Below are 27,373 nucleotides of genomic sequence, written 5' to 3'. Positions count from 1 at the left end.
TTAGATGATAAAAACAAAAGTCAGAAAACTTTATTTCAAAATGCTTTTCAATTGAACTATTTTAGGTAATAGGATTGATTCATTTCAATATTTTAAGCATTAAGTTTCTTTTAAATTTCAATTTTGACCTGAGAAAGGGCTACATCGAATATTTTTTTGGACAAAATGTTAAAGCATTTATATTTTATTAATTGTAAGATAAACTATTTTGTTACAGGAAATGCATTAACGAATAGTTAGACGGCTTACCAGAAGTAAATTGGTCAATACTAACAAAACATTATACTATGACATTAATCAAGATCTAACAGCTAAAATGGGAAGACTGACTTACAGACAGCAAAATGATCAAGAAACAATGGACAAGTTTATGGAAACTTTCTCATAGGTATTAGAATAGTTCTAAACAACAATAATGGGTATCGGAGGAAATTATTAACAATAGGACTTTAACAAACAATAATTGCATAGGTATATATATAACACAACAACAACAACAACAACAGCAACTGTTCATAGGTCATAGCAAAATAATGGAAATTGAAACTTAACAATGGAAACAATGCAACAGAACCTACAATTACAGCACCAATTTAGAGACAATACCAGAAACAATAACTTAAGGACACCAAAAACCACTGAATTGGAAAACCTTCAGACTTTTCTGGACAAGTACAAAAATATGTATGTATGTACAATGAAGATATAACTAAATGTGGTGGGATTCGTTATATTTCTTACTTGTCCAGTAGTTTCATAGTTTGGTCAAGATAATTCAATATCATTTTAAAATTAAGCCATATTGACAATATAAATTCAACGTATCCTTGTCTTTTTAAATTGCGCGCTATACCGTTAGCAGGAGGTTTGATCTGGTTTGATGCTGGCATCGTTTGTTCGACTCATCGGTTCGAAGCTTTTACAGCTGTTAAGCAACAGAGTGTTAACAGTGACAGGGATGTCAAATATCTTGGGGGAAAAACAACAACAATTTTTTTGAGTCGAAGAAGGATATGGTTCACGATGCGGATAGAAAGGTCCGCAAATAATTACTAATTTTGTCGAGGGAAAAACTCAACCCAAATTGAAGGAACAATTTTTTTTTTTTGTTGCCCATTAAAAGTGACATTGTATGTGTGTACGTGTATGTGTGCGCGCGTGTGTGTGTGAGTGTGTGTGGTGGTCTTCAAAAAAAAAGAAAGTGGAGCCCCTTAAGGATTTTTTTGGTCAAAGAATAGAGAACCTGTTGTTGTTGATGTGCTGGGGACAGCAGCAGCAGCAGCTCGGCAAATTAACGGTCGGAAAAATCGATTTTGCTGGTTTCATTTATTTGTTTTGGTTTTTGTTTTGCGTTTAAAAACAACAACAACAGCAACAATAAACAGACAAAAAAGAAGCCACATCCTTGACTTGATGTCAGAACAATGAAAAATCATAATAAATACGCCAAATTGCCCCAAGATTTGGATTTGGATTTGAGTTATCAATGTGGCGATGATTTGGATTTACTGCCGGAAACAGCAGCTGATATCGACCTAGATGTGGATACAAATGAGTTGCATTTGACTCCGCCTGCCGCCGGCAATCGCAATCAGAAACGATACCGGGAACAGGGCCAGGACCACGGTGACGACGGCGACGAAGACGACGACGACGGTAACGAGAACGACGACGAGGAAGACGAGGACGAGATTGTGTTCGCCAGTGGCGGAAGGCGTAAAGGATTGCGTCTAGCCCCAACTGCTGCTACTGCAACACGTAAGCACCAGCAAAAGCAACAACACCATCAACAAAAGCAACAACAACAACAACAATTGGAACAATTGCATAGCACGAAGATAAATAAAATTTGCGGTCTCGGCAGCGACAGCGTTATCGAGGTGAGTGGAAGGCGCGTGGGAGTCAATACAATTAATTAATTGCATTTTCCCCCCCATTTCATTTCTTCTTTTTCTTTGTTTCTTTTCGAAATGGGTTTTTGTCGAGGCAAATACTTTTTGTTGAAACGTTGCAGTTTATGATCTCCAACCACCCATCCACCCACCAAGAGCACTCTGCGAAACTGTATGAAATGTGGTTTTTAAATAAACTTTTGTTGCCTTTGGCCTTGTGTTTGTCCCGGCTCCTTGCTCCTTCATAAATACGCCACTTTAGAGTTCCTATCGGATAACTAATTTCTTCGAAATTTTATGGTTTTAAGTCTACTATACCCGAAGAAACATACGATAAGAAGAAACTCTCTCTACAAGGACAAATTGGCATAGATTTCTGTAACTCTTAATGTTCTTTTTTTTTAAGGATACCAAATCCAAATACCTAAAGATAATGTGCCAAATCATTAAAAACTTAGGTTGTGTCCTTTCCACATATATCTTCTCGATTGTCGTAGCCAGACAAATTGATTTATCTATATATAGAATAATTTGTCTGTTTTTTTTTCCCTTAAAATTCTGGAAAAGTAATTATTTATGCTAAGGTTGTTTTTGACATTTTCATTTTTGGTTATCTAATAATTTAAACGAGGGAGGCATAAGAAAAAAATCCAAAAAATGAACACCTGACCCTCCCGGTTAATGTAAAAATAAAAGTGAATGACATGCGACAAGTCTTTGTCCTGCCAAAGAAAAAATTTGAGAAAGAAAATCAGGGAAAATTCGAACGGAAATAAGGAAAAGACACACTCACAAACACAAAGCAAAAGAAAATGCTAAAGAACAAAGTAAAAAAATCAAACGACAAGCATTGGATAAAAAAAGCCAACAGAATGGAAAAAAAAATCAATAATAAGACAAGAACGGATACTCTTGTGTGTTCACCTGGCTGGGCTTTAACCCACAAAAAAGAAAGCAAACCCCATATCCTTGATATCCTTAAAGCTTATACACCCCTGACTGAAAAGATCGCCGTAAAATCCTTATCTAATAAACCGTTGGCTAACTAAATTTGAGGATAATCATAAAACCCATGAATTACATGTTCGTATATCTTTCATTTGGATCTTTCACTTTGTGTCACTTATGCCCTAGAAAGCCAAGATTTCAACAAGAAGTTCTAACAAGAAGTTCATTTGCTAAATTAAGCGTTAAAGCGCAACTAATTTGAATGTCAGTGTGAAATACTGCAATTAATACCTCAGGCGAAACGACGACTAAGACCACAAGAGACAAGAAGAGAACGCGAGAGAGAAGGAGGAGAGAGGGAGCGGAAGATGGATAAAGAGATTACTACAATGAATTTAAAATTAAGGCACTGGGACGAGCAAAAAAATCTCATTAACTGAACTTAGAATGAAACGTCATGGAATAGTTTGGTTGGTGGAAGACTTTAACAAATGTTTTCACACATTTTTACTTTTAGTCTGTCGGAAAATCTCAGTCTACATACATATGTTAGACTACACACACTCACACACACACACACACCTGCAGCCAATAATCAATAAGAATTCATTTGGCCACGTACTTACGACGATTTTGTTTTGACCTTGTTGGCTCAGTAGTTTCGAGAATTGATCAATAAGTAATTCAACCTTTGCCCTACTTCCATTGTCCAAGCATTTGTAACTTAAGTGCGTGAGGTCTTACTTTGAAACGTAATTAACTTTAATAATTTAAACAAAAGTTTCAAAGCCCCACGAAAGGTAAGGCATGGTTAGTAATCGATAATTTTTGAAAGGCTTTGTTAACAAGAGAACTACTTTTTAACCATCGTTTATAAATTCAAAATATTTGTATACAAATATCACCATATTGTGCCCTGTATCTGTATATACTTCCATATACACCATTTGTGCTTGATTCCAAGTAAGTGTACACGTTTTTGTACTTACTAAAGTAATGTATATATATATGCAAATTGATATATCCGACAGCTGACACATTGACATTTCATAGTTAATTAATTGAGTGTTGATATACAATGGAAAAAAGCCTGTGAAATGGCGTAAATTATGGCAAGACAGACTTTAATTATAATGCGTAGCCACATTCATAGATTTACATACATTCGAGGGCAAGTATTTAAACAAATACAAGGTTTATTTATTTAGTGTTTAACTTGAAACTCAAGGTACATATAAGACTCTCGCGATGCGGTCAACTGTTGGTGAAGAATTGCATATACTTCCTTCTACCTTTGACTCCTTCTATCATGTTTCTAACGACCCTAAAGAGAATGGAAAATGAAAAGAAGAAGAACGAAAAAACTATTAAATTTATCCATATAACAAAGTTTAGCTATAAAAATGTCATAGAATACATTGTAGAGAGAAGGAGAGGCTATCATTTTTGGGTATTTGCAACTATGAATAGTTTTTGTGATTTTTTTCTTCTTGTTTAATACACACTAAGTGCCTTAAATAGTTGGTTAAACAATTTTACCTCATTAATTTTGTGCTCAATAGTTTTGGGTGGGGTTGCCTGTCAATGGTGGGCGAAAAGCAAAAGGAGCCAAAATCACAAGTAAGCACATAAAACGGAAACGAAAATCACCCAAGCTCAAGTCCCCAACAATTAGACAATAAACAGGTAACACAAGAGAGGCCAGAGGCAGAGGGAATCGGTAAACAGAGTCGAGATTTTAATTGTTTTCCCAGCAGCAACAGAGGCAACAGAGGCATAGGTCAAATCGAAGAATTGTATCAGATTTTTGCAATCAATTATGCCAATCAGAAAGGACTGATCCAGGTGTTTCGGTTTCTCTCTGATTGTTGGTAATCAACCCGCATAAATGTGTAAATTAAACACCCCTAGGCATCAACATGATGACGATGATGATGATGATGATGCAAGGACTGAGGGCAGTCATCCGCAACTCTTAGAAGAGCTCTCAAAAGTCGAGGACTGGCAAGCACTACAACCAAGTACACATCCAAGAACTTTCAACTACCCACGCGAAATGTCTGTAGATGCTCTCAAATATTGACATACATCACTATGTGACTGTGCCCAGGAGAGCCCTTTTCAATTTTATTGTTTAATTGTGAATGGGTTAATTTTTGCCCCAATCCCCCGCCACCTCAACTCTTTCACTCGCATTGAGGTACTTATTGTCGTCAATCATTGATTGCTCTTGATGGCAAACAGGAATTTCAAAAGGTACACAAGAGGCGGCCTCAGTTTTCTCTCTCCTTCAAAAAAAAAAAAAAAAACACCGCTGGTAAAATAATAGATATTGTTTATAGACTCTAGGGCCTTATCGTTTTGTCATAGGATTTACAATTGCCCCAGAATATTTGAATGCATATCAGGGATTGTCCACACTCTTACCTCGAGGACATTTATTCAGTTATTGATTTTCACTAATGAATGTGGTGGGGGGGAGTGTTAAAAATTGTTTGCCGACTTAAATACACTATGGCCGCCTTTGCCCTCATTGTAAAATATTATATTTGAGCGACCTAAATATATATAGAAAGAAAAGTCAACAGGACCAGCAAACTGAAAACCTATTTAGAACATGGGTGCAGGAAGAAACGAAGAAGGAAGAAGGAAATGACTTAACCTTAACAAAGATTTTTGGCCTCGCTACACAGATTAAGCCTCAGCTTACAAGCCAAAGGGAGGGAAAAAAGAAGTCTAAAGATTAAAAACCAAGAAAAACCAACACATATGCGGACAAGAATGTGGAATGAAAACTTGCTAAAAAAGCCAAGAGAGGACAAGTAACCCCTGCAGGACAAAAAACCCTTAGATGGGCCTTTGTGTTTAGATCACAGAAAGAAAAAAATACCTAAAAAACCATGAGTAAACTTTAATGTTTTTTGTCTTTTCCTTTTGCGTACCCTATCTCTTGAGGGCGACCAAGGAGAAGGCAACAGTTCCCCAAAAATTACACCATCAAATGGACTCTACCTATTCCCAATGACAATCAATATTCTTAATCTCTAAACGAAAGAACACGAGAATAGACTATTAGATCCTGTTCAACTGGTGGCGGATCTAACTCATCATTTTGGTGAGGAAAGTTTCAGAGGTGTTTACCATTCCACATCCATGGATCTGCCACTGGATCTATCTATCTGGTGTTTCGCAATCTTCTTGAAGAGTTTTTTGATCAGCAGACAATATCCTTAAGTTTCAAATCTATAAATTCGGATAGCAAGACAAAGTTTCTGTAAATTTCATGATACCCGATGCTAGAATGTGTGTGTGTGTGTGTGTCTATGGCATAAACCAAAAAAAAAAAGAAAAACGATTAAGGGAACACTGGGTAGAGTGGTAGTCGTTTTTGGGGACATGTTCCGAACGAGTTTGTAAAAACAGTGAAAACAATTAAAATGGCAAGAGAAATGGTAGTAGGTGCGGGCAATCTAATATAACGGAAGTAGTGTGTAGTTTATCCACACACACACACACACACAGGCACAAACACAGGGACGCACACATACAGAGGCAGAGCAACAAGCTGTCATTTTGCTTTTGCCTTGCCTAAGCCTTTACCGTTACCTTTTGCCTGTCGAGTTTCCCGTTCCCAGTAGAAAATTTTCGCCTGACTCGGCAATCCCTCTGACACTCACCCATCCCCTCCTGTTCTCTCCCTCTCTCTGTTGATATGTGCTGTCTGGCCAAGCTTTGGTTATGTCAATAATGTCAAAAAGGGAGAGAGAGAGGTATATTCTCCATCTTCCTGTGTGTGTGTGTGCCTTATCAACAGCTGCAAAGCACACGAAAATTGTATTGTACGCCATTTTTGATGCGCATTTTGAGAAGGATGTTGATGTTCATGTTGATGACGATGATGATGATGATGAAGATGGCAGATGGGAAAAGGCAGGAGAAGATTGTTGAAATAGTCAAATAGCATTTACGATTGAGTGGTGGATGGCAGTGAGTGTGGTCTCCCCCGCCCTTGACATTCCTCTGCATTCACTCACATGCTTCAAAAATACCACAAAATTGAATTTATTAAATTTACTTTTTAACATCACTTGCCCCCAAAAGTATGCAAAAGTCTTGGAGTAATTCTGCAAACAAAAAACCTAAAAACAAGTCCTTTTAAACCTGTCGTTAACTGCCTTTTCATTGCTTTGAAAAGCAACAGTTTAAATTCTTTGAATCGCAGTTAAAATGTGGAAAAAAAATGTGTATAGTCACGAGGGTTACCACTTGAATTTGCCATTCTTTGGAGGTGATTAAGTGGAAAGCTCTAAAGAGACAGCATCACCACCTTAGGATAATGTTTTTTTTTTTTTTTTTAAGAAGGCTTTTTTATCAAACTGCAGGAGGCATCATCAACCAACTTGCAAATAGTCATAAATCATGCCATTCAAGTGTCCTTGAGAGTAATTTTATTCCTCTGCTAAATGGTTTTGTTCAAGACATCAAATTTAATGAAAGTACGCATCACAGCCGCCACCGCCTTCGCCCCCCATAAAATATAAATAACAGCCCTCGCATTAATCTACTAAATAGGACTGGCTGTTGTCCAGAGATAATGGAGCTGCAGAAACATAACCACATCCCACCACATCCTACAACAGGAGCCAAACGAGTAGAAGTTTTCGAAACTAAAGTCTGGTCCACCACGTACATATGTACGTACACTTGACAAAATAAATGGCAGAAAAAATCAGATATTCATTTTGTTTAAACACACACACACACACCCAAGAAGCAATACTAATTGTCAGTCAATGACAAAGTATTAGTAAGCTTTGTTTATCAAAGTGGTATTTAAACTTGACTTGGGTTAGTTTTTGCTTTTTCTTTTTCAGTGCATTTCAGTTTAGATTCATCACAATGCATTGGGTGCAACACTGAACTTTTAACCTGGGGAATTTTCAGGCTCTACTAAGAGAGGTAGATGGAAAATACGGAAGCCATTCCATGCGAGCACACATGATACAAGTTTGGTTAGTTGTAGGGGAATCTACATATGAACTCGACGTTACCTAAAATGAAAATGAACGAGCTGTGCTCCTACATACATATGTAGGTGGAGGAGGTGGTGGGGGGAGGGGAGAGTAGGAAGGCATTGAGGCACATGAAAAGTTTGCGGATTCTCTCTGTTGTCTGTTTTTAGGAACACTTACATTTACTCCTAACCGCCACCCAAACGGGGTTGAAAATTAGACACTGGGCAATAAATTAGTATCCGTTTCGAACTGACCCGGGAAGAATTTTAAGTGCTCTGCATACTTATGTACATACATACATATATTTCAGATATATATATTCAACTTTAATTGGTTAAGCATAAATGAAAGAATTTAGAAGGCTTAAAAAAATCCCTTCACTCTCATCAGACACTATTGATTGATGGAATTTTGCATAATTCTAGTGGCAGTTGGTTCTAAACTCACATCGTTGGACAACAAGACTGTCCGTAAAAGAGTCTAGATAACATGATAGTTATAAAACCAAAAAGTACTTTTGTTAAAAACAAATAGTGAAACCAGTTTTTATACCATACACCCATAGGGTGAAATGGTATATTAAAGTCGCCAAAATGTATGTAACAGGCAGAAGGAAGCTTCTCCGACCCTATAAAGTATATATATTCTTGATCAGGATGAACAGCCGAGTCGATCTAGCCATGTCCGTCTGTCCGTCCGTCCGTCCGTCCGTCCGTCCGTCCGTCCGTCCGTCCGTCCGTCCGTCCGTCCGTCCGTCCGTCCGTCCGTATGAACACGCAGATCTCGGAGACTATAAGAGCTAGAGCCACCAAATTTGGTATGTATACTCGTGTATTATGCACGCGTACAGAGTTAATTGGAATTTCGGCCACGCCCCCTTACGCCCCCAGGAATCACATAAAACTATTTTTCTTAAAAAGTATAACAGCTAGAGACATCAAATTTATTTTGTATACCCGTTTAGTTAGCGCGCAAAAACTGATTGTTCAAACTTTTTGCCACGCCCCCTTACGCCCCCAGGAATCACATAAAACTGTTTTTCTTAAAAAGTATAACAGCTAGAGACATCAAATTTGGTATGCAGATTAGCTTGATAGACGCGCAGATATTGGCTATTTAAAAATTTTGCCACGCCCACTTCCGCCCCCGCAAATTAAACAAAACTGATTTTCTCAAAAACTAACAAAGCTAAAGTCACCAAATTTAGTATGTACACTGGCTTAGTATGCGCGCAGGGTACATCTATTTTCATATTTTGCCACGCCCACTTCCGCCTCCATATTTAAGAAAAAACCGATTTTCTCCTGTAGATTTTTGACTATCGCATTCAAATTCGGCAGACTAATTATTCTTATCTATTTCTACAAAACTACCGAATTTTATTGAAATCGGACTAGAAACATGCAAAATATGCGTATGAACGTATTTTACAAAGCAGTCCACAAGGCCAGAATTGGCCGTTGGCTAGTAGCGGCGCTAGAGTGCTCGTATGTTCGTAGAGTGAGCGAGATAGCACATACTATGAAACATGTAAAAACAATTTAATAGACATACATTTGGTTTTCGAAATTTGAAATATTTGTTTCGCCTGGTGTATGGTATACCCAAGTCGACGAGTCGACTTACTTGCTTCATTTTTATGAACAAATGCCTGTTATATAGTTTTTTATGGTTCACATTAAAAATGTTCAAATAATTCTCATTCTTGTTGACAATGTTCTTACAAAACAGGTAAATGGCATAAGATTATAATCTACACTATTTGTATTTGTGGTAGTGGCTAAAAGGGTTATTTTCCCTTCATATGAATAATTGGGCATCAGTGTGTGGGGGTGTGGTATGTCACCTTCCTGGATGTCCCCGTGGTGTCATTACACTTAAGTTCCAATAAATAACTGCAGTCTCTGCCAGAGTAGAGTGGTATATGGTATGCACTAAATGTATAATATGTTGCACCTGTGTATGTACCTGTAATTGTAACTTGAAATGTGAGTGAGAAAACAGTTGCCAGTTTTGTTGTCTCAATATTCTCATGTTGCTTCATGTTGTTGTTGTTGTTGTAGTCACCACAAAACCGTGTGCTGAAGCGAGCTCCTCGGTTTGGAGTTGAGGGTTTTGAATCTGGTTTTGGTTTCGTGGCGGTTTTGCTGGTTTTTGGGGTTGTGACATCTTTCCAGCAGTTTGTGGTCGTCATTTTGCTGCGGCTAACGTGTAAAATCTTGTTAATGTATACTCAAACACACACACACACACACACTTAGACCGTTGTTTTATATATTTTTTGTCCTTTTTGTTTGCCGAAATTTAATTTTGAAAAACAAACAAACAGAAAAGGGAAAGAGCAAGCCAGCATTAAATTTAGGGCTAACAATTAAAACAGAATCAATATTTTTGGCACTTTGTATTTCACATCAGTTTTACACACTCAGAACTATTCAAATGTCATGTATCTCAAAAAAAGTCGGAGCATCAACTAGTAATTATGCTCAAATCAAATCGGAAAATGTAGCAAATAAGTTCCACACCAAAGAAAATTTATTGCGCAATCGTAAGGATACAAAAAAAGAAGCGAATAAAAGAAGCAAACAGAATAGTATTGATAATCATGATCTCGTGAATGAACTCTCAGAGGAGCAAGAGCAAGAACCTAAACCAATGGTGAGACTTAAAGATATCCATATATATATATACATATATGAAAGTATGCCAAGTTATTACGATGGATACACAGGTAAAATATCAAGTCAAGTTTGTGTCTAGTTCTCGTAGAGTGTCCTTAGCTAACGTTTCGTCAAGAAAGAAGAAAAAATAAAACTGACGACTGTTGTGAATTATGAAGGTGTTTGCGTACATTTAAACGAGTCTTCCTTTTCGCTGAAAACAGGATATCCTGCATAGTTGGCAACGTAGTTTCCGTTGCAGTTAGTGCACATCTTTGTTCGTTACGTTGTTTTGTCTTCATCAGGGCAAAAACAATTCGAGTGACGAAATCATGTGTGTGTGTGTGTGTTTGTGATTGTGTTTGTGTGTGGGGGTGTGTGAGTGAAGCAACCCTGCAAATGTTTTCCATTAAGTTGCTTATTTTAGTTTACCAAAGTAACTCTAGGGTTTATATAAGGCTGCTGGAATGATTTGTTTCGTGTCTTTACCAGCTACGAAGAGTAAAGAGAAAAGTACATCGATATAAAAAAACGCCACTGTACATATGTACGTATACTTGATATGCGGGATAGACCATTTATCAAGGCTATAGGTAAACGGAGAGAAAAAGCAATCCACACCTCGAAACTGGTGTTCACTTTGGTCAAAGTCAGAGGGAGTTATTGATGTCATGTCGCTTTCAGCGATTAAAATTGGTATGCCAAAAGGCCCACATTGGCTGGATTGTCAGGCTCCAGGATGCTACATGGCTGAAAGAACAGTTTGCGTTCTCCCCCTTGAACATTCTGAGTTCATCGTCATCATCATCACAGGACTTGTATATCAGTGCCAGGGCCACGCAATGTGAGTCACTTGCGACACTGGAAACTTAATTTTAAGGATGAGTCGATACTCTGCATACGAGAAAAGAAACGCTTTGATGGTCACCTGAATATCTGGAGCCAGAGGAGACCAACTTGAACTAGAATTTCCATTTTAAAGTCTTCATCGGGCTCTGCAGCTCTGAAATTCGAAAGTTTTCAGTTAAAGGTTTTCTGCTCCTAATTCATTATGTTAAACCCTTTTTGCACCTTTGCAAAGGGTTTTGCTTACCCGCATATTTCTCAAATGCCTTTTTATTAGTCTTTCTCCTTCAAAAATGCTGTTTGAATTGTGTGCTAAAACAAAAACTTTCTCAAAAAAAAAAAATATAGAAAAAAGTCTAGTTATTATTACTCCATTCTTTCAATTGCGAAAAAAACAAAGAAACGAAAAAAAACAAAGTAAATGCACAAAAAACTATTTCAAACTTTATGCTCTTTATTTTTGCAAACTTTCTGCAAAAAGTTTGCATAAATTGAGTATCCTTATATATAAGTATGGATGTATGTATGTATGTGTAAGTACACCCCGCGTCAGGCGATTAGATTTTAAATTAAAGGTGAAGTGAATTCAATTATTTTCGATGAGAGAGAATAATGTCTTCTTCTGTCTTTGACGACCCTTTTTGCCTTTTGAAGGACACTCACAGGATGATGTGCATATAGAAATATAGACGTTGATAGTTATAGAGTGGAGGATTGGCAAATTCACACCTCCATTAAATGAAGTTTGTGATTGTGATATATAATTGAAAGTAAAAACGGGGGCAGACATTCTTTTGGACATTGCATTCAATTAACAATTTGTGGCAAAAGTTGAATCAGTCGAATATTATGAATTATACTGTTACGCCCCCTACTTGATAACAAGTTTCGGATGGTCTCCCCGCCTCAGTTAATGTGACCACTGATTGTATATTTCTCTTTCCTTTCTTTTTCTTTGTCGTGGGGGGAGGGGGTATACATGCATACTCGTAAGTGTGCTTCCTGTCTGGAGCTGGGGCGCAACCCAGTCTCCAATTTGTATGTCATCTCGCTGCCCTTGTCATCGTCGGTCGGTGTGCTGTCGTCTGTGCATGCCGGGAATGCAGCATCATCTTCCTCCCTATTTTTCTTTTTTTTCGTGTTGCGGCTCTCGAATGTCATGTTAAGGGATGAACAACGCCTTCTGCCTGCAGGGGTTGTCAACTATCATAATGGTCTTAGCCCCTAACCCCCAACCCCGGAACCCTAACCCCCAACCTCGATTGCAATCTCAACTTTTCGCGATTTCTTTTCTAGTGCCTTAGAACATTTCTCTACATATGTATACATACTTATATATGTATGTATATACATATACAGGAGCAAGCAGTTTCAGTAAAAGTGTCTAGCAAATATTTGAGTCACTGAAGATTTATTCGTATCCATTAAACTGGCTTCTGCATTAATAAGAGAAATAAAAAAAAACTGTAACGCTTTTTTCAATCATCAGTTTTTATAGTTAAAAAAAAAGTTATTGTAACTGGAATTTCTGTACGCCAAATTCTGTTATTAGAATATTTTAAGTCGTCGGTAACAACATATGGTAACGAAAATTTAACAAACGATTTTCAAAAGCTAGATACTAGATTATATTTTCATATTCAATGCCGGATTAAGCCATAGCGGGGCTTACGAGATCCTTTGGGACACGATGGAATCAATTGCATCAAAAGTTATAAAATTTTTGTGGCAAGTCTGCCTTCTTTTTTAGATTGTATTTTGGCCAATTTCTAACGGATTTCAAAAAGTTATATCTTAATCAAATCGAAATTTAGTTTATTTTGTAATGACATCAAAAAATTTGATATTTAAAAAAATTAATTTCGATGCGATTTTTAAAAAAATCATGATGTATACATCACATTTTTTTTCGAAAATTGACTTAAATTTAGTTCCCGAGATTTTAATGCAGATCGAAACTTATAATTCTAACTTAAAAATAGAGACATGAATTTTTGAAATACTCCAAAAATTGATTAAATTAGAGCTTTATGAAATATTGGTTTATTTCAATACTTTGCTGTTTTTTGTCTCTTTTTCGTCTCGTTTGAAAAAAAATAAACTTAATAAATAAAATAACTAAAAAAAAAAAAACATTTTAAAATTGAATTCCAAAGCTTTGAAATAAGTTATTGCTTTCGAAAATCGGTTAAAATTTGACACAGTTGAATGTTTTAGAACTTTTTTCAAATTTAAATTTTGCCTCCTTAAAGCTATTAAAAGATACATACATATGTACATATGTTAAGCCAAATCTATCAATTGTTATTTGACGGAAATGGAAAAACGTTTATATTTTACTAACAAATGCAAAATAAAACTGAATTTACTACATTGAATTTCAAGAGCTTATCGGATAAAGAGATTATGATACTTTCAATAACAATGGGCGAGGGCAGCTCTCGCTTTTTCTATTCTTTATTTCTTTACTAATGGATATTTGTGCTTACGCATGCTTTGTAGCAATTAACTAAATGAATTAGTACTGGAAAGCAGACGAGTGTGTACCCCGTTCAAAAGGTGCTCCAACTTAACTTACATATCTACATATGTATGTATGTACATATGTACGTATGGATGTATACAAGTAAATGACTGGGATTTTCACCGGATGAGAGTTGATCATGCGACTAAAATATTCTCATATACTATAAAATAAATAGAAATACATATTCTAGGGTGTATGAGAGTTTTAAATTCATATGATAAATTATTGTAGGTATGTACATACATTAATCTGTCTGTGTTTCTCGAAGCGAGAGAAACTTGAATATCTTAGCTTAAATAATTGGAAATCCCACATATTAAATTGATTTACATACGCTGCTAGGGAAAGAAAACAAAAATAAATAATTTGACCTTCTAAAGAAAATACATATGTAGGTACAAATGTACAAATGTTGGAGAGATCCCTTAAGATAAGCTATTTTAATGAAGTAACAAAATGATGCTGAAACAATTGTAAAATAAAAAGTAGTTAATACATATGTACTTATGTACATATGTATGTATGTATGTATGTATGTATGTATATACGCATTTTGGGTGGCACACTTCATTAACAATCCAAGTATTGAAATCATTATCAAATACATGTATGTACATACATACATATATAAGATATCTTGTTATTATTATGATATGATCAGTTCTACTTTGTCTGCGTACCACTGTGTGCTCCCAACACGTTTATTCTCTCTTCTCCTCTCAATGGTATGCTCTTTCTGATGCTCTATTTCTGTCTCTGTCTGCCCCTTTCCTAACATACCTCAATGGCTCTCGATCGACCTGTGGCTCTCCCTAACTCTTTCTGTTGTTCTCCCTCTCTCGATTTTAAACAAGTCACAGTGGACTGGAATCATTGATTTCTGCCCAAAAAACGAAATACCCAAACAATTCACTAGTTAATGCTAGTAATGAGAGTGAATACTAGTCGACTTCTTTTTTTGTGTATACATTCATTTTATTTATTTATTTATTATATTTAATTAATGTCTAATTAATAAAATTGCAATATTGAACATTTATCATTAGTCCTGGCCCATTGTGCGCTCTCCAGCTCCATTTGCTTCACATTTGCTTTTTTTTTTCGCTCAGTCTGGATTTCGCCGTCGCTTTGTACACGCTGCTCTTATCGCGGCATTCGTCATTTTTTTTTGCTCGCAAAATGTACTGAAAGAAAGAGAGACAAAACAAAAGAATTACTAGAACAAACAAACAAAAAAGCATCATCAACAACAACAACAGCAACAATTGAAAAAGAAAAGTTCAGTGAAAAATTCGAATTCTATATGCATTGTAAATATCGCGTGAGTTATCGAAAGAGAGAAAAAAGTGCAACAGGAAAACTCGATACTCTCTCCCTCTCTCGCGTTCTCTCGCTCTGTGGAATTGTTGTTGTGCCGCGTTTTGTTGTTGCTATTGTTGTTGTTGTTGTGTCGTGATTGCCCTCGTTCATTTGCTGTTGTTGTTGTTTCTTATTATTATTTTTTTTTTTTCTACCTGTGTAAGCGTCTCTGTCCATCAGCCATTAAATCATCAATTCTCATTCAGTTCTCCTCCTCAGCTTTTCGTTTGCCAAACTAAAAATATTTGTTTAGTCGCGTTCTGAGCGTTGCCGGCAAAGCTTTGACAAAAGGGAACAAAAACAAAAAACAAGAAAAAACGAACGTTCGTCATATTGAAAACATCATTACTTTTAGACATTGATTTGGTTTTTTTTTTTGTATGTGTGATGTATACATAAGCGAGCGTGTGGGTACATACATCAGTACTTAAGTACCTATCTCTACCTATGTACATACAAATGTATGTATGTACATATTTACATCAAGATGTAGTTATCAAGTGAAAGTGTGCCAGCACATGACAAAAACAAATTTGTATTGTATCTGCAGAGTGAGAGAGAAACGTATTCTCACGCCACGTTATCGTTTTTTTTTTTTTTTTTAAGAAAGATAGAAAACAAAAATTTGTGCAAAAAAGAATAAAAAAAACAGAATCTGCCGGCCACATCCCGATATACTCCTCTTGCATTTCGTCGTGTTCGCATTGGTATTCCCTCTCTGATTTCCACATTCCAAGTGCTCAGATGACTAACTGACAACAAATCCGCATAAAAATAAAATGCCGGATCGAGTTCGCTAGAAAAGATCAGTCATATCCTTGGGATTGGGCATACATACATACATACATAGTTTTTGTGCCACGTCCAATCGAAAACCTTCTCCAAGAAGAAACATTCAGTTAATATTCTTACCTCTTTTTATTTTCATTCTTGGCAGTTGGCAGTTTCTCAGTGTCAAGTTGTTTGAGTAAGAACAACGAGATAATAAATAAATACACGTACAATTCGAAAAAAAAAAAACGTGTGCTGGAGGCTGCCTTTGCCTCACTTTTGAACTTGATAACCCTGAGACTGAGCAATGTTTTTCAAGTATGTTGTGTTGTCTTTAAAGAATTTCATTGAATTCAATGATTAAGTGTGTAGTTGGTTGCAGATCTTTCAGAGGAGCACTTCGACTTGAGACCCTTACAAATATGGCAAATTTTTATCAAGTTCTTTCCACTGAAATTCATTAAATAAATGAAATCCCATTATTGATATGGGCTAGATCTTATCGATGTTAGTGCAAATTTGTAATCACTTTTGGGTGCAACAATTTTGTTGGGGGGAAATCCCAAGAACAAAAGGGTTATTCACTTGCCACGTGTTTATTTGAACATACAAATGTATTCCACATTTATTCTATTCTTTATTACCTTTATTTCACTTTTTGGTATTTTCTTTTGTCTCTATTTGCCTTGAGGAGGAGGGGAATCTGTTTTGTATACCGAATGCTTGAAGAGGAAATGTCAATGACCTACCCGCACATTTTCGATTATAATTTGATTTTCAGTTCGGATGTGTTGAATATGTTATCAATGTTTCTCTGTTCATCGATTGATAACAAAACAAATTGCGCTATTTTGAAATGTTGCTAAACTGATTGAAAATTGTTAAAGACGCGAAATTGCAAGGGTATCGAAATAAAGTAAAGCCGTTACGGTTTCTTGTTGGTTTCTTATTAATTATCTAATGACAAATTTGCTATACCAGATACAGCTCAGTATGTTTATAATGCTTCTTGGATATAGTATTCATGTACCTGTTTATTGCAAATAACAAAATAAATAACAAAAAAAAAAAAAACAGGCACATGCAAATAGAAAAATATAAATATTGATATTTAAAATCTGCGTGCGTGACAAAATTAACTATTAATTAAAATAAATAACCGGAGCCGCAGATCATTAAATTTGTACGTCAACCTGAAACGTTAAATGTAAAGTGTGAGAGGGTTAAAAAAAAACCCACAGACAACAACAATTCATTCACTAATGATAAGCATTCGCCTCATTGTTCCTGTTATTGTTGCTGTTTTTGTATTGTTGCCAATATGATAGTGATCAATGCGTCTGATGTAAGTGCCCTTTCTTTATCATCTTCATTTGTTTTGTTTTGTTTTTTTAAATTGGTTTTGGATCAATCTTTCTCTCCCTCTATCTCTCTCTCTCGCGCACCCTTTTAATACTGGTGTTGGCTAAACTTTGACCCCATTATTTTCAGAATATATTTATCCACGATGCTTAGAACTACTAGACGTGGAGTTAGTATATATCTCGACTATCATCAGGTACACAAAAATCAATAAAGCACTCAATTTTATTGTTTTTCCATCAGATAAGCAGAAAGAGAATATTCCGAATCATTAAATTATTTAAATTTCCAGCATCTGAAACGAGATCATATGACAAAGTACACAAAATAGATATTTAATGGCTAACTATAGTAACTAAAATAATTATCTTTGGCATAATAACAGATCACCACAAAATTTGCAAAATTCTCAAAATCATTTTGTGCTTAAATGATGCATTAAATTTTGCAACAAAAACAAAAAAAAAAAAAACATATTTCCGGACAAAATTTACTTGTGATTTCAGTTGGCAGTTTAACTCTGTGTATCCATCTTGAAATAGTTCGTAAATTGGGTGGGTCCAGCCCGCCTCTTTTGTCGTCTGGTCGGCTGTCTGGCATTTGTGATTGTCATGCCATGTCGGAGATATATGGGTACATACATACATATATATATATTTATACGAGGGTGGTGTGCTAAAAAGTTACGAGAATGTGGTCACGAATCTTCTTTTTTTCTTCTTTTTGACAGGCACTAATCAAAATATACTCAAGATAGAAAAAACAACACTACAAAATCTGTCAAGTGGCAGCATTTCTACGTATTTGAATGAGGATTTTGGGGTAGGAGTTACATACTTTAGGGTTGATTGGCCTCGTTTTTGTACATACATATAAAAATATCTTAACGGCAGCATATTCTCCACATTTTTGCTAAATAAGATGTTAACCGTAATTCCACTTCTGCTTTGACAAGGACAATGTGTTCCTGACAGAATCCTCAATAGTTGCCATGGAGAAAATCCACCACAAAAATAATCATTGGTCGTCGTTGTCTTCATTACTACTTTATCTTTTTCTTTAACAAACTTTTTTCGTCAGGCTATGTAAAATTAGAAAATAATCTCGCAGAGTACTAGACTTTTTGCGGTAAGCAAACAAAAAGCACTTTACTTTTTTTTTACTGTTTTGTCTGTCAGTGAGCAAAGACACCAAGTGGCGGCTCCTCTTATGATTTTAGAGTGAAACTCGAAATGCCACAACGTACTTCCCCCATGTTAGTATACATAGTTCTTAGTTGCTATTAGTAATGACAAACTCAATGGGTTATATTTGACAAGCCCGCAATGTAAAAGGGAATGCAAGACCTAATAAGATTACTCACCAGCTTTGTAGATTCAGTTAATGGGGGGAACCCCAGGTGTTATCATTTTGGGGTAAGTCTCTGAGATATGTATGCAGATTTAACCCTTCGTAGAGACCAAGTTGTGCTCCACTGAATATTTTAATTATCCAGTAATTCCGCGTTTTGCCGATTGAGGTAAAGAGTAATGAAACTGCACAACTTGTTAGACATTGCAAAAAGGGCAGACTTAGTGCAGAAGCGGTGGTGGGGAGATTCTCTCTTAGTCTCTGTTTACGTTTTCTTTTTCATATGCCATGATGGCTGGTGGCATGTAATGAATGATTGTGCCTTGTGCTGGGTAACAAGCAACTGTGAGTTAATTGCAAAAGTGGCCAAAAGGTATGGAAAAGAGGTATTTAATTTGTGGTGGCCGAGTAAAATTAGAACATTCTCTTTTGTTAAAGCGCTTTACTACTTACTACTGCTACAGCTACTAACTACATCAATTAATTCATTTCATTCTTGGCTTAAATTCCATTTCTAACATTTTATCTTTTGTTTTTGGGTTTTGCTTCACAGACGGGTCTAACCCTGACACCTGAAATGTTGCTCTCCACATCGGAATCATCAACGCATAGCGCCTCCGAGGTAGCTGGACGACTACAAGTTGATGTTCGAACGGGTCTAAAATGGACGGAAGCTAAATATCGAGCCAAAATCATTGGCCACAATGAATTACTTCTCGTCGAGGAAGATCCCACATGGAAGAAGTATATCGAGCAATTTCGTAATCCACTAATTCTGTTGCTTCTTGGCTCAGCTTTGGTGTCGGTGATAATGAAACAATTTGACGATGCTGTCAGCATTACGATTGCCATTCTCATTGTGGTCACTGTGGCATTCATACAGGAATATCGCTCGGAGAAGAGTCTCGAGGAGCTGAAGAAACTAGTTCCTCCGGAGTGCCATTGTCTGCGTGAGGGACGCCTGGATACATTTCTCGCCCGTGAACTCGTTCCCGGGGATGTAGTGCATCTCAATGTCGGCGATCGTGTGCCAGCCGATATGCGGCTGTTCGAGGCTGTCGATTTGTCCATCGATGAGAGTAGCTTTACGGGCGAAACGGAACCGGCGCGTAAAATAACCGATGTCCTGTTAAATAACACGAATGTCAAGGACCACAGCAACATGAAGAACATTGCCTTTATGGGCACCCTAGTGCGTTGCGGCAATGGCAAGGGCATTGTGGTTAGCACTGGCGAGCGCAGTGAATTTGGCGAGGTCTTCAAAATGATGCAGGCCGAGGAGGCACCAAAGACCCCGTTGCAAAAATCAATGGACATTCTGGGCGCTCAATTGAGTTTCTATTCGTTTTTGATAATTGGCGTCATTATGCTACTGGGATGGCTACAGGGCAAACCCTTGTCCGAGATGTTTAACATCAGTGTCTCCCTGGCTGTGGCTGCCATACCCGAGGGTCTGCCCATTGTTGTTACCGTCACCCTGGCATTGGGAGTGATGCGTATGGCCAAACGGAATGCCATTGTCAAGAAGTTGCCCACTGTCGAGACTTTGGGATGTGTCAATGTCATTTGCTCGGACAAGACGGGCACTTTGACGAAAAATGAGATGACCGCGACCATTATTATCACATCCGATGGCTACATGGCTGATGTAACCGGTGCCGGCTACAATGACCAGGGTGAGATTCATATTCGTCATTGCAATAATATTGAAATGGCTAAGGCAAATATCACAAATCTCCTCGAAATTGGATCCGTATGCAATAATGCTTTCATTCAAAATGGCACACTGCTGGGTCAACCCACGGAGGGTGCTCTCGTCGCGGTGGCCATGAAGAATGGCATGTATGCCACCGCCGAGAATTATGTCCGCATTCAGGAATATCCGTTCAGCTCCGAACAGAAAATGATGGCCGTCAAGTGTATACACAAATACAACAATAATAAGGAGGAAATTTTCTTTGCTAAAGGTGCATTGGAATCTCTGCTACCACAATGCACAAAGTATCAATTTGGCACCCAGACAGTGCCATTGACCAAACAAAACGAGGATGAGTTCCTTGCCGAGGCCTATGAAATCGGACGTAAGGGTCTCAGAGTGTTGGCCCTGGCTAAAGGTAGATCCATGCAGGATTTGATTTACTGCGGACTAGTTGGCATCACCGATCCACCCAGGCCCCTTGTTCGCGAATCCATCGAGATGCTGATGCATAGCGGAGTTCGCGTCAAAATGGTCACCGGAGATGCCCAGGAAACGGCCATGGCTATTGGTGAGTACCGAAAGAATCTAACAATTGATTTAAAGTTAAACGATCAATTGATAATTGAGTCTCTTGCATAGAAAAAGTATGCAAAGATAGGATAGTAAATGAATTGATATTGTCTTTGATTATATACCCTTTGTATTTTATCAAATTGCAAAGCTGTAATTAAAGTTTTTGCTTTTGCAATGCCATAACATAGTTATCTTTGTGACCATTGGCGTCCATCCATTTTTGCCGTCCCTGTCCCCATGTCGACCATTCTTTTTGTTCGTCACATACAGGAAGCTCAACTAATATAATGCAATGCACAACAAGAAGGAAGGAAGAAATCCAGCAACCAACAAAAGAAACGAAAGAACGAGCGAACGAACCATCGTCAGGGAGTCGTCAGTTACAGAAATAATTAATTGTGTCTTTACTCCAATTCCATTCCTATTCCCCGACTCATTCTCACTCCCATTTCCATTCCCATTCCCATTCCCATTCCCATTCCCATTCCCATTGCCATTGCCATTGCGATTACTCTGGTTGAGCTTTGTGCCACCGACAGCACGTCTGTGGCGGACAGGAGTTCATCATCTGCAATCCAACATTCATCAGTTGTGTGGTGGTAGATGAAGGACCTTGAATGGCAAAACCTTTATGCACTCTGCGTTTTTACGTTTCCTTTTCAACTTGCAGAAAATTCATTTGAATATTAAATTTACATTTTCTATGCAAGTTCAAAAAAAAAAAAAACCCCAGAATAATTCCAGTTTTTCTCTATCCCCAACTTATTCTCTCTCTGTCTCTCTCTCCATTCCTCTTACTCTCTCTGTGTGTGTGTCTGGCTGTCTAAATCATTTCACTTATTCAATTTTGGCTACTAAAATCCGCTTATGAAGCCTAACTAATTGGCCAGAATTCTGCCCATTTCCAACATATCGAAAATAAGCACTTTGTGGAGAGGAGAGAAATGTAGAGGAGGTCGGCCCGAATGGCATGGACCAATCCTCAGGAATTTATGTCGATTGACGGCAGACAAGCCTTATGGCCCTCACATAATTAAGTCTTTCATGTTTGAATTGATTCGCGTCCAACCAGTTGGTCTGCTTAATTCAATCCATGAATTGCAGGATAATTGAATTTATTGTTGTTGTTGTTGGGTTTAAGCCAACACAATTTTCCCAATTTTCCGAATTTACCAAACGCACACAAAAAAACACAAACAAATTGAGCCTAAACAAATTGTCATCCCAACACACACACGCACACACACCCACAGACCGTCTGACACATATCCAATTAGTGAAACGCACTTTTGATGACTCCAATGCAGAGCATTATTCAGCTGACTCAGTAGTCACTGCAGCAGGAGAAGGCACCAAGCACTCATAATGTGAGGCATTATGTCCTCATGGCAACAGCATATGGGATGAAAAGTGAAGCCAGGATGGAAAGACCCTGAAAGATACGAGATAATGATTCGATAAGTGACAAAGAAAAACCAAAAGGAGGCGGTAAAAAGGTGTATTGTTAGTGAATTTTGACGACAGCCGGCGTATATGAAGGTGTCTTTAAAATTTCTCTTGCTTTTGCCTTTATTGAAGTCATGAAATTGCGCACTGCATAGTTTTAGGCGCTTAACATTTTGTATGAAGGGTGAATCTTCCGCCCATCGTCGTAATCCATAATCCATATCGATTGCCATCTCAGGGCCAAGGGGCCAAGACAAACACCGGAAAATATTCATAGCTTTTGGATTTGATTCTCTCTAATTTTAATCAACCAGAGACAGAGAGAGAAAAAGAGAAAGAGAGAGAAAAGCAACCACCGCATAGGGCAAAGGATAAAGTTCTGCCATTTTTGTTCATCTTATTCTCGAGCTGTGGTCAACCTGTCACACTAGTTTCTTTTTCCTCCCCCCCAAAAAAAAAACTTGTCATAATGGACCAAAATTCCTCTTAATACAGAAAAGAAGTCATCATCTGTTGGAAATATTTTGACTTTGACAAAATATTTCTACTTAGATATATACAACACAGACAAAAAAAAAAAAAAAATGAAAAATGATTGGAACAACTGTGCAGCTTTCTTGTAAAATCAAATTAATTTACGATTATCCTTGTAACTTGCATTGCAATGGAAATTGAGGACACATTTACACGGTATCTGAAAGTCAGCATTCAATTTGCTTCCTTGAATTTTCTCTTCATAAAGTTTGGAAACATTTTGTTTTACTCACTAATCGGCTTTTGGTTTGCTTGCGGTGGTTGCCCTAAGTGAAATTTTTCCCATTCCCAGGAAGTTTTCTTTCCTTTTGCTGGGTCGCTGTCTCTTGTATAGAGAAAGAAAATATTTTGTTTCTTTTTGGCGTTGAGAGTTGATGGGAAATTGTTTGATTTCTATTTTCGTGCCGCCATCCATCCTCTCAGTGAATAACTAAACAGTTTTCAATTTACAAGTGTAAAGGCAAAGAAAAGTGATTTCATTTTGGCTTGAAAGAGGAGTCACTGACATTTTGCTAGCATATGTTACTGATAATTACAGGATATTTTAAGAGTCCAAGTTCTTTCATTTTGCTTTCCTTTCAAAAATTGCGTGTTTTGCATTCCCAAAGAGGCTTAGTTCACATTATTTATTCCTTGTATATTTGCCATAAGGTCACATCGTATTCAATTACTTGGAAAATGTAGGCTCTTGACTTTGCAGAGAGTATTAGATGACGAAAAGGAGATGATAGGGATCCTGCATGTAACATAGATTGGATCTAATATAATTTTACTGCTCTTTGTTCCTGAAATTTGCTTCTAAAACGCCATTTTATCCGTTTTATTTGTAGCGAATCTCATTGGCATTGATACGATACATCATCAGACACTTTCTGGCCAGGAAATCGATCAAATGAACGAACACCAGTTGGACAAGGTGGCCAATAATGTGAGCGTATTCTATCGGGTCTCACCACGTCATAAGCTGGAGATTGTCAAGTCACTGCAACGAACTGGAAACATTGTTGGCATGACAGGCGATGGCGTTAATGATGGTGTGGCCCTCAAGAAGGCAGACATTGGCATTGCCATGGGCAAGAATGGCACAGATGTTTGCAAGGAGGCGGCCGATATGATATTGGTTAATGATGACTTTCACACAATTATGTGAGTGGTTAATTGATTATATGTTCATTAATCATTGGCAATCAATATTAACCATTTCTTTTTTTAGTGCTGCAATTGAAGAGGGCAAAGGGATTTTCTACAATATACGGAATTTCGTGCGATTTCAATTGTCAACATCGATTGCTGCATTGGCCCTCATTGCCTTGGCCACCTTAATGGACATTGCCAATCCATTGAATGCCATGCAAATTCTATGGATTAACATTATTATGGACGGACCACCGGCTCAGTCGTTGGGCGTGGAGCCTGTCGACCATGATGTTTTGAAGCAGAAGCCACGGAATGTGAAACAGCCAATGATAACTAAATCGGTGGTGGTCAATGTATTGCTAAGCGCCAGCATTATCGTCCTGGGCACTCTATGGGTATTCCAGCGAGAGATGGCCGATGGGACATTGGGCAAAACCAAGCGGGATACAACAATGACCTTCACCTGTTTTGTATTTTTTGACATGTTCAACGCCTTGTCGTGCCGCTCACAGACCAAAAGCGTGTTCACAATTGGCCTGACCACAAACCGCATGTTCCTGCTGGCCGTGGCCTTCTCGATCATTGGCCAAATGCTCGTCGTTTACTTTCCCCCACTACAGATGGTATTCCAAACGGAAGCTCTAACAGCATACGACATCGTATTCCTCGTCTCGCTCACCTCCTCCGTGTTGGTTGTCTCTGAAATCAAAAAATGGTTCGAACGCGCCATGGAACGCAAAATGTACAGCACGCGATCTGAACTGGATTTTGTATGACAAAACGCAAGCGCTAGAGACGTGTTGCATAAACAGAAAAAAGCCGAGTAAAAAATAAGCCAAAAACCAAAAAAAAAAAAAAAAAAAAAAAAAAAAAACCAACAAAAAAAACGAAAGAAAAACAAAAACCAAGTGAGCAGAGTGCAGACAGAGGCAGAGAGAGACAGAGATAGAGAGACAGAGAGAGTTGGGAGAGTATGGAAATGGATAATAGAGAGCAGCGAAGTGTGTGTTAAAATCTTACATTTTGAATACAAAATTTTCCCATAGATCCCGGGCAATCCTCATGAACGTGTCTTCTAATCAGTGTAAGCTTACGCTATTTCGAACTCAAAATCTACATTTTTGATTTTATGCTTTGTGTGTGTTTAAATTTCACTTTATATTTTGTAAGTAGTTCAATTTAATGTGTGTAGTATGTATTTTTATTACTATTATTATTTGAATACCCACTAGAAGCAGCAGCTACATACATACATACATATATACGACTATTTAGTTTATCAAAATTTTGCCAACAGACAAAATGGAAACATATCGAATTCCACCACGATATGTATATGTATATATAGTATATATTCCTGATCATCTTGAATGGACAAGTTGATTTAGCTATCACTTGCCGTCTGTTCGTTTCTATGATAAGTCTAGTTTTTTTTCTTTTTTTTTTTTTTTTTGGAATAAAAATATCATTCAGTTAGGCAAATTCATGGAAAATTGTTTGAACTTCTGGTATTACACATCATCACAATTGTTTTGTTACAAAGAATAAAAAAAAGGAACATACTTAGAATAAATATACCTATATATTATTTTGATCAGATTAACGAGCCAACTCAATGACCGCATATATATTCAAATACATCAAAGAAGTCTTTCGATTCGAAAAGCTATAGAAGCTATATAGATCATTTAATTTGCCGATATTGTAGAATCTTACAAATTCAAGAATATATATTAAATATGTCTCTTAAGTGTAAATGCCACATTAATTTTTCTTTGTTTTATGTTTTTTTTTTTTTAATTTTGTATTTTTTTTTGTTCACAAATTGTCATTTTGTCTGCAAATTTTACGCAAATTTTAAGTATCGATTTCCAAAATAATTTTAAGATTTAATTTAAAAACAAAAACACAATATGTTTCTTGTTTCTTATGAAAAAAAAAAACAAACAAAATCATAAAAAAAAAAAGAAAAACCAACGAAATGAAATGAAAGAAACATAATTAATGTGATATTATTTTAAGCATGGAAAAGTTTATTTAATTAAAATATAATTTGCTTTCATTGTTTTAAATAAATTTTAATTACATTTTATTCCCAAAATAAAATAAAACATATGTCCACATACATATACACTATATACTATATACTTATATAGTTTCTTTTGATTTTGACAGCAATGAGAAATTCGAGATAAATTCATTCGTAATTCTCTCCAGCCAACACGCAGCATCAGCCGGAAGAGAATGCATGCAGAGAGGTGTGGAGTCCAAGTGGAGTGGATAAGAAGAAGAAGAAGAACGAGGAGTGCAGGATAAGGAGCAGAAGGATGATGAGAAGAAAAGCAAAATCAATGGTGTTTTTTTTGTCAAACGTTTAATTTGGTTTAACTTATTCGGCAAAATGTATTTTTGTGTGTATGTAACAAAACTCTAGCGCAGAGTAACAGCAGCAACAACAACAACAACAACAACAGCAGCAGCAATAATGTTTGTCTGATTGTTTGTGTTCTTTTTTTCTTTATTGTCTTGTCTTGGAAAACAGTTTCAAATCGATTCGAAATTGTGCAAGTGAAGTATTTTCACACAATATTTATAGATTTACGTAAATGATATGATTCAATTAGTTGGCTTACGAACCAACAAACAAAACAAAACAAAGCAACAAACAGCAAACAAATTCAAAATAACTCTTAGCAATATCTTAATGCACAGATCAAAGAGCAAGTTTTTCTTCTTCTGAGTCAGTAAACCAAAAAATTTAGTCAAAGAATATGTAATGGCACCAAATGCAAAATGCAAAAATTTAAAATGTATATTTAATATAAGAAATTCCATCTAACATTCTTACACATATGTACATCACGGCTAATAATTGTAGAAGGTGAATAATACAGAGACAACAATGCAACAACAACTTTTTAATAGTAATAATAATGATGATAATAATAGGTTTTCAAATGATCAAACAATGAACAGTCAAAATCAAAAGCACAAAACATTTAACAAAACAAAACAAACAAAAAATAGTCAATTACAGAGTAAATATATGTATAATGAATGTATTCATATACACCGGAAATAACCATTTTATTGGCTTCCCATAAAGCTCAACTTAAGTGCGATTTAGAGAGAGACATTCATTTTAGAGCAATCTCAAAACTAGGATGAAGCTTGACTAGTTACTTGCACTTGAATTGAGTTTTATGCAGAGACAGTTGTCGGTTATTGCGGCTTCCACACCTATTCATCACTGA

General features: G+C 36.8%; 1 protein-coding gene and 1 long non-coding RNA gene across 8 annotated transcripts; one reads left to right on the top strand and one right to left on the bottom strand.

The window, feature by feature from the left end:
* Nucleotides 1-991: 991 nt before the first annotated feature.
* On the top strand, nucleotides 992-27,115 carry SPoCk (secretory pathway calcium atpase). 7 transcript variants are annotated; one of them, XR_011032005.1, is made up of 5 exons: nucleotides 992-1,880; nucleotides 19,284-20,997; nucleotides 23,813-24,128; nucleotides 24,196-25,203; nucleotides 26,295-27,115. XR_011032005.1 is itself a non-coding variant. In XM_068286729.1 (5 exons), exons 2-5 carry the CDS (start codon nucleotides 17,340-17,342, stop codon nucleotides 24,893-24,895), a joined length of 2,754 nt encoding a protein of 917 aa, XP_068142830.1. In that variant the 5' UTR covers nucleotides 15,022-15,069; nucleotides 17,000-17,339; the 3' UTR covers nucleotides 24,896-25,692. The 7 variants fall into 7 exon arrangements, 5 of the variants coding, with proteins under 5 accessions (XP_068142827.1, XP_068142828.1, XP_068142830.1 ...); XR_011032006.1 differs by having other exon boundaries at nucleotides 26,276-27,115; XM_068286729.1 differs by lacking the exons at nucleotides 992-1,880; nucleotides 26,295-27,115 and adding exons at nucleotides 15,022-15,069; nucleotides 17,000-17,363 and having other exon boundaries at nucleotides 24,196-25,692.
* Nucleotides 14,940-16,453, bottom strand: LOC137574428 (uncharacterized). The gene is made up of 3 exons (XR_011032007.1): nucleotides 16,160-16,453; nucleotides 15,403-15,526; nucleotides 14,940-15,072 (listed from the first exon to the last, which is right to left on the bottom strand). It is a non-coding gene; the product is annotated as an uncharacterized lncRNA (long non-coding RNA).
* Nucleotides 27,116-27,373: the final 258 nt, after the last annotated feature.

The sequence above is a fragment of the Drosophila tropicalis genome, unplaced genomic scaffold (genome assembly GCF_018151085.1).
Source record: "Drosophila tropicalis isolate 14030-0801.00 unplaced genomic scaffold, ASM1815108v1 contig_463, whole genome shotgun sequence".
Classification (NCBI taxonomy): domain Eukaryota; kingdom Metazoa; phylum Arthropoda; class Insecta; order Diptera; family Drosophilidae; genus Drosophila; species Drosophila tropicalis.
Note: the sequence above shows the minus strand (reverse complement) of the source record. Positions and strands in the feature narration are given on the sequence as shown.

Bases quoted from the DNA above. Each gene is read 5' to 3' on its own strand.
- SPoCk (XM_068286726.1), top strand. From the start codon at position 1,425: ATGAAAAATCATAATAAATACGCCAAATTGCCCCAAGATTTGGATTTG. The intron at 1,881-19,283 runs GTGAGTGGAAGG...TTTGCTTCACAG, and splicing joins GCAGCGACAGCGTTATCGAG to ACGGGTCTAACCCTGACACC. The intron at 20,998-23,812 runs GTGAGTACCGAA...TTTTATTTGTAG, and splicing joins GGAAACGGCCATGGCTATTG to CGAATCTCATTGGCATTGAT.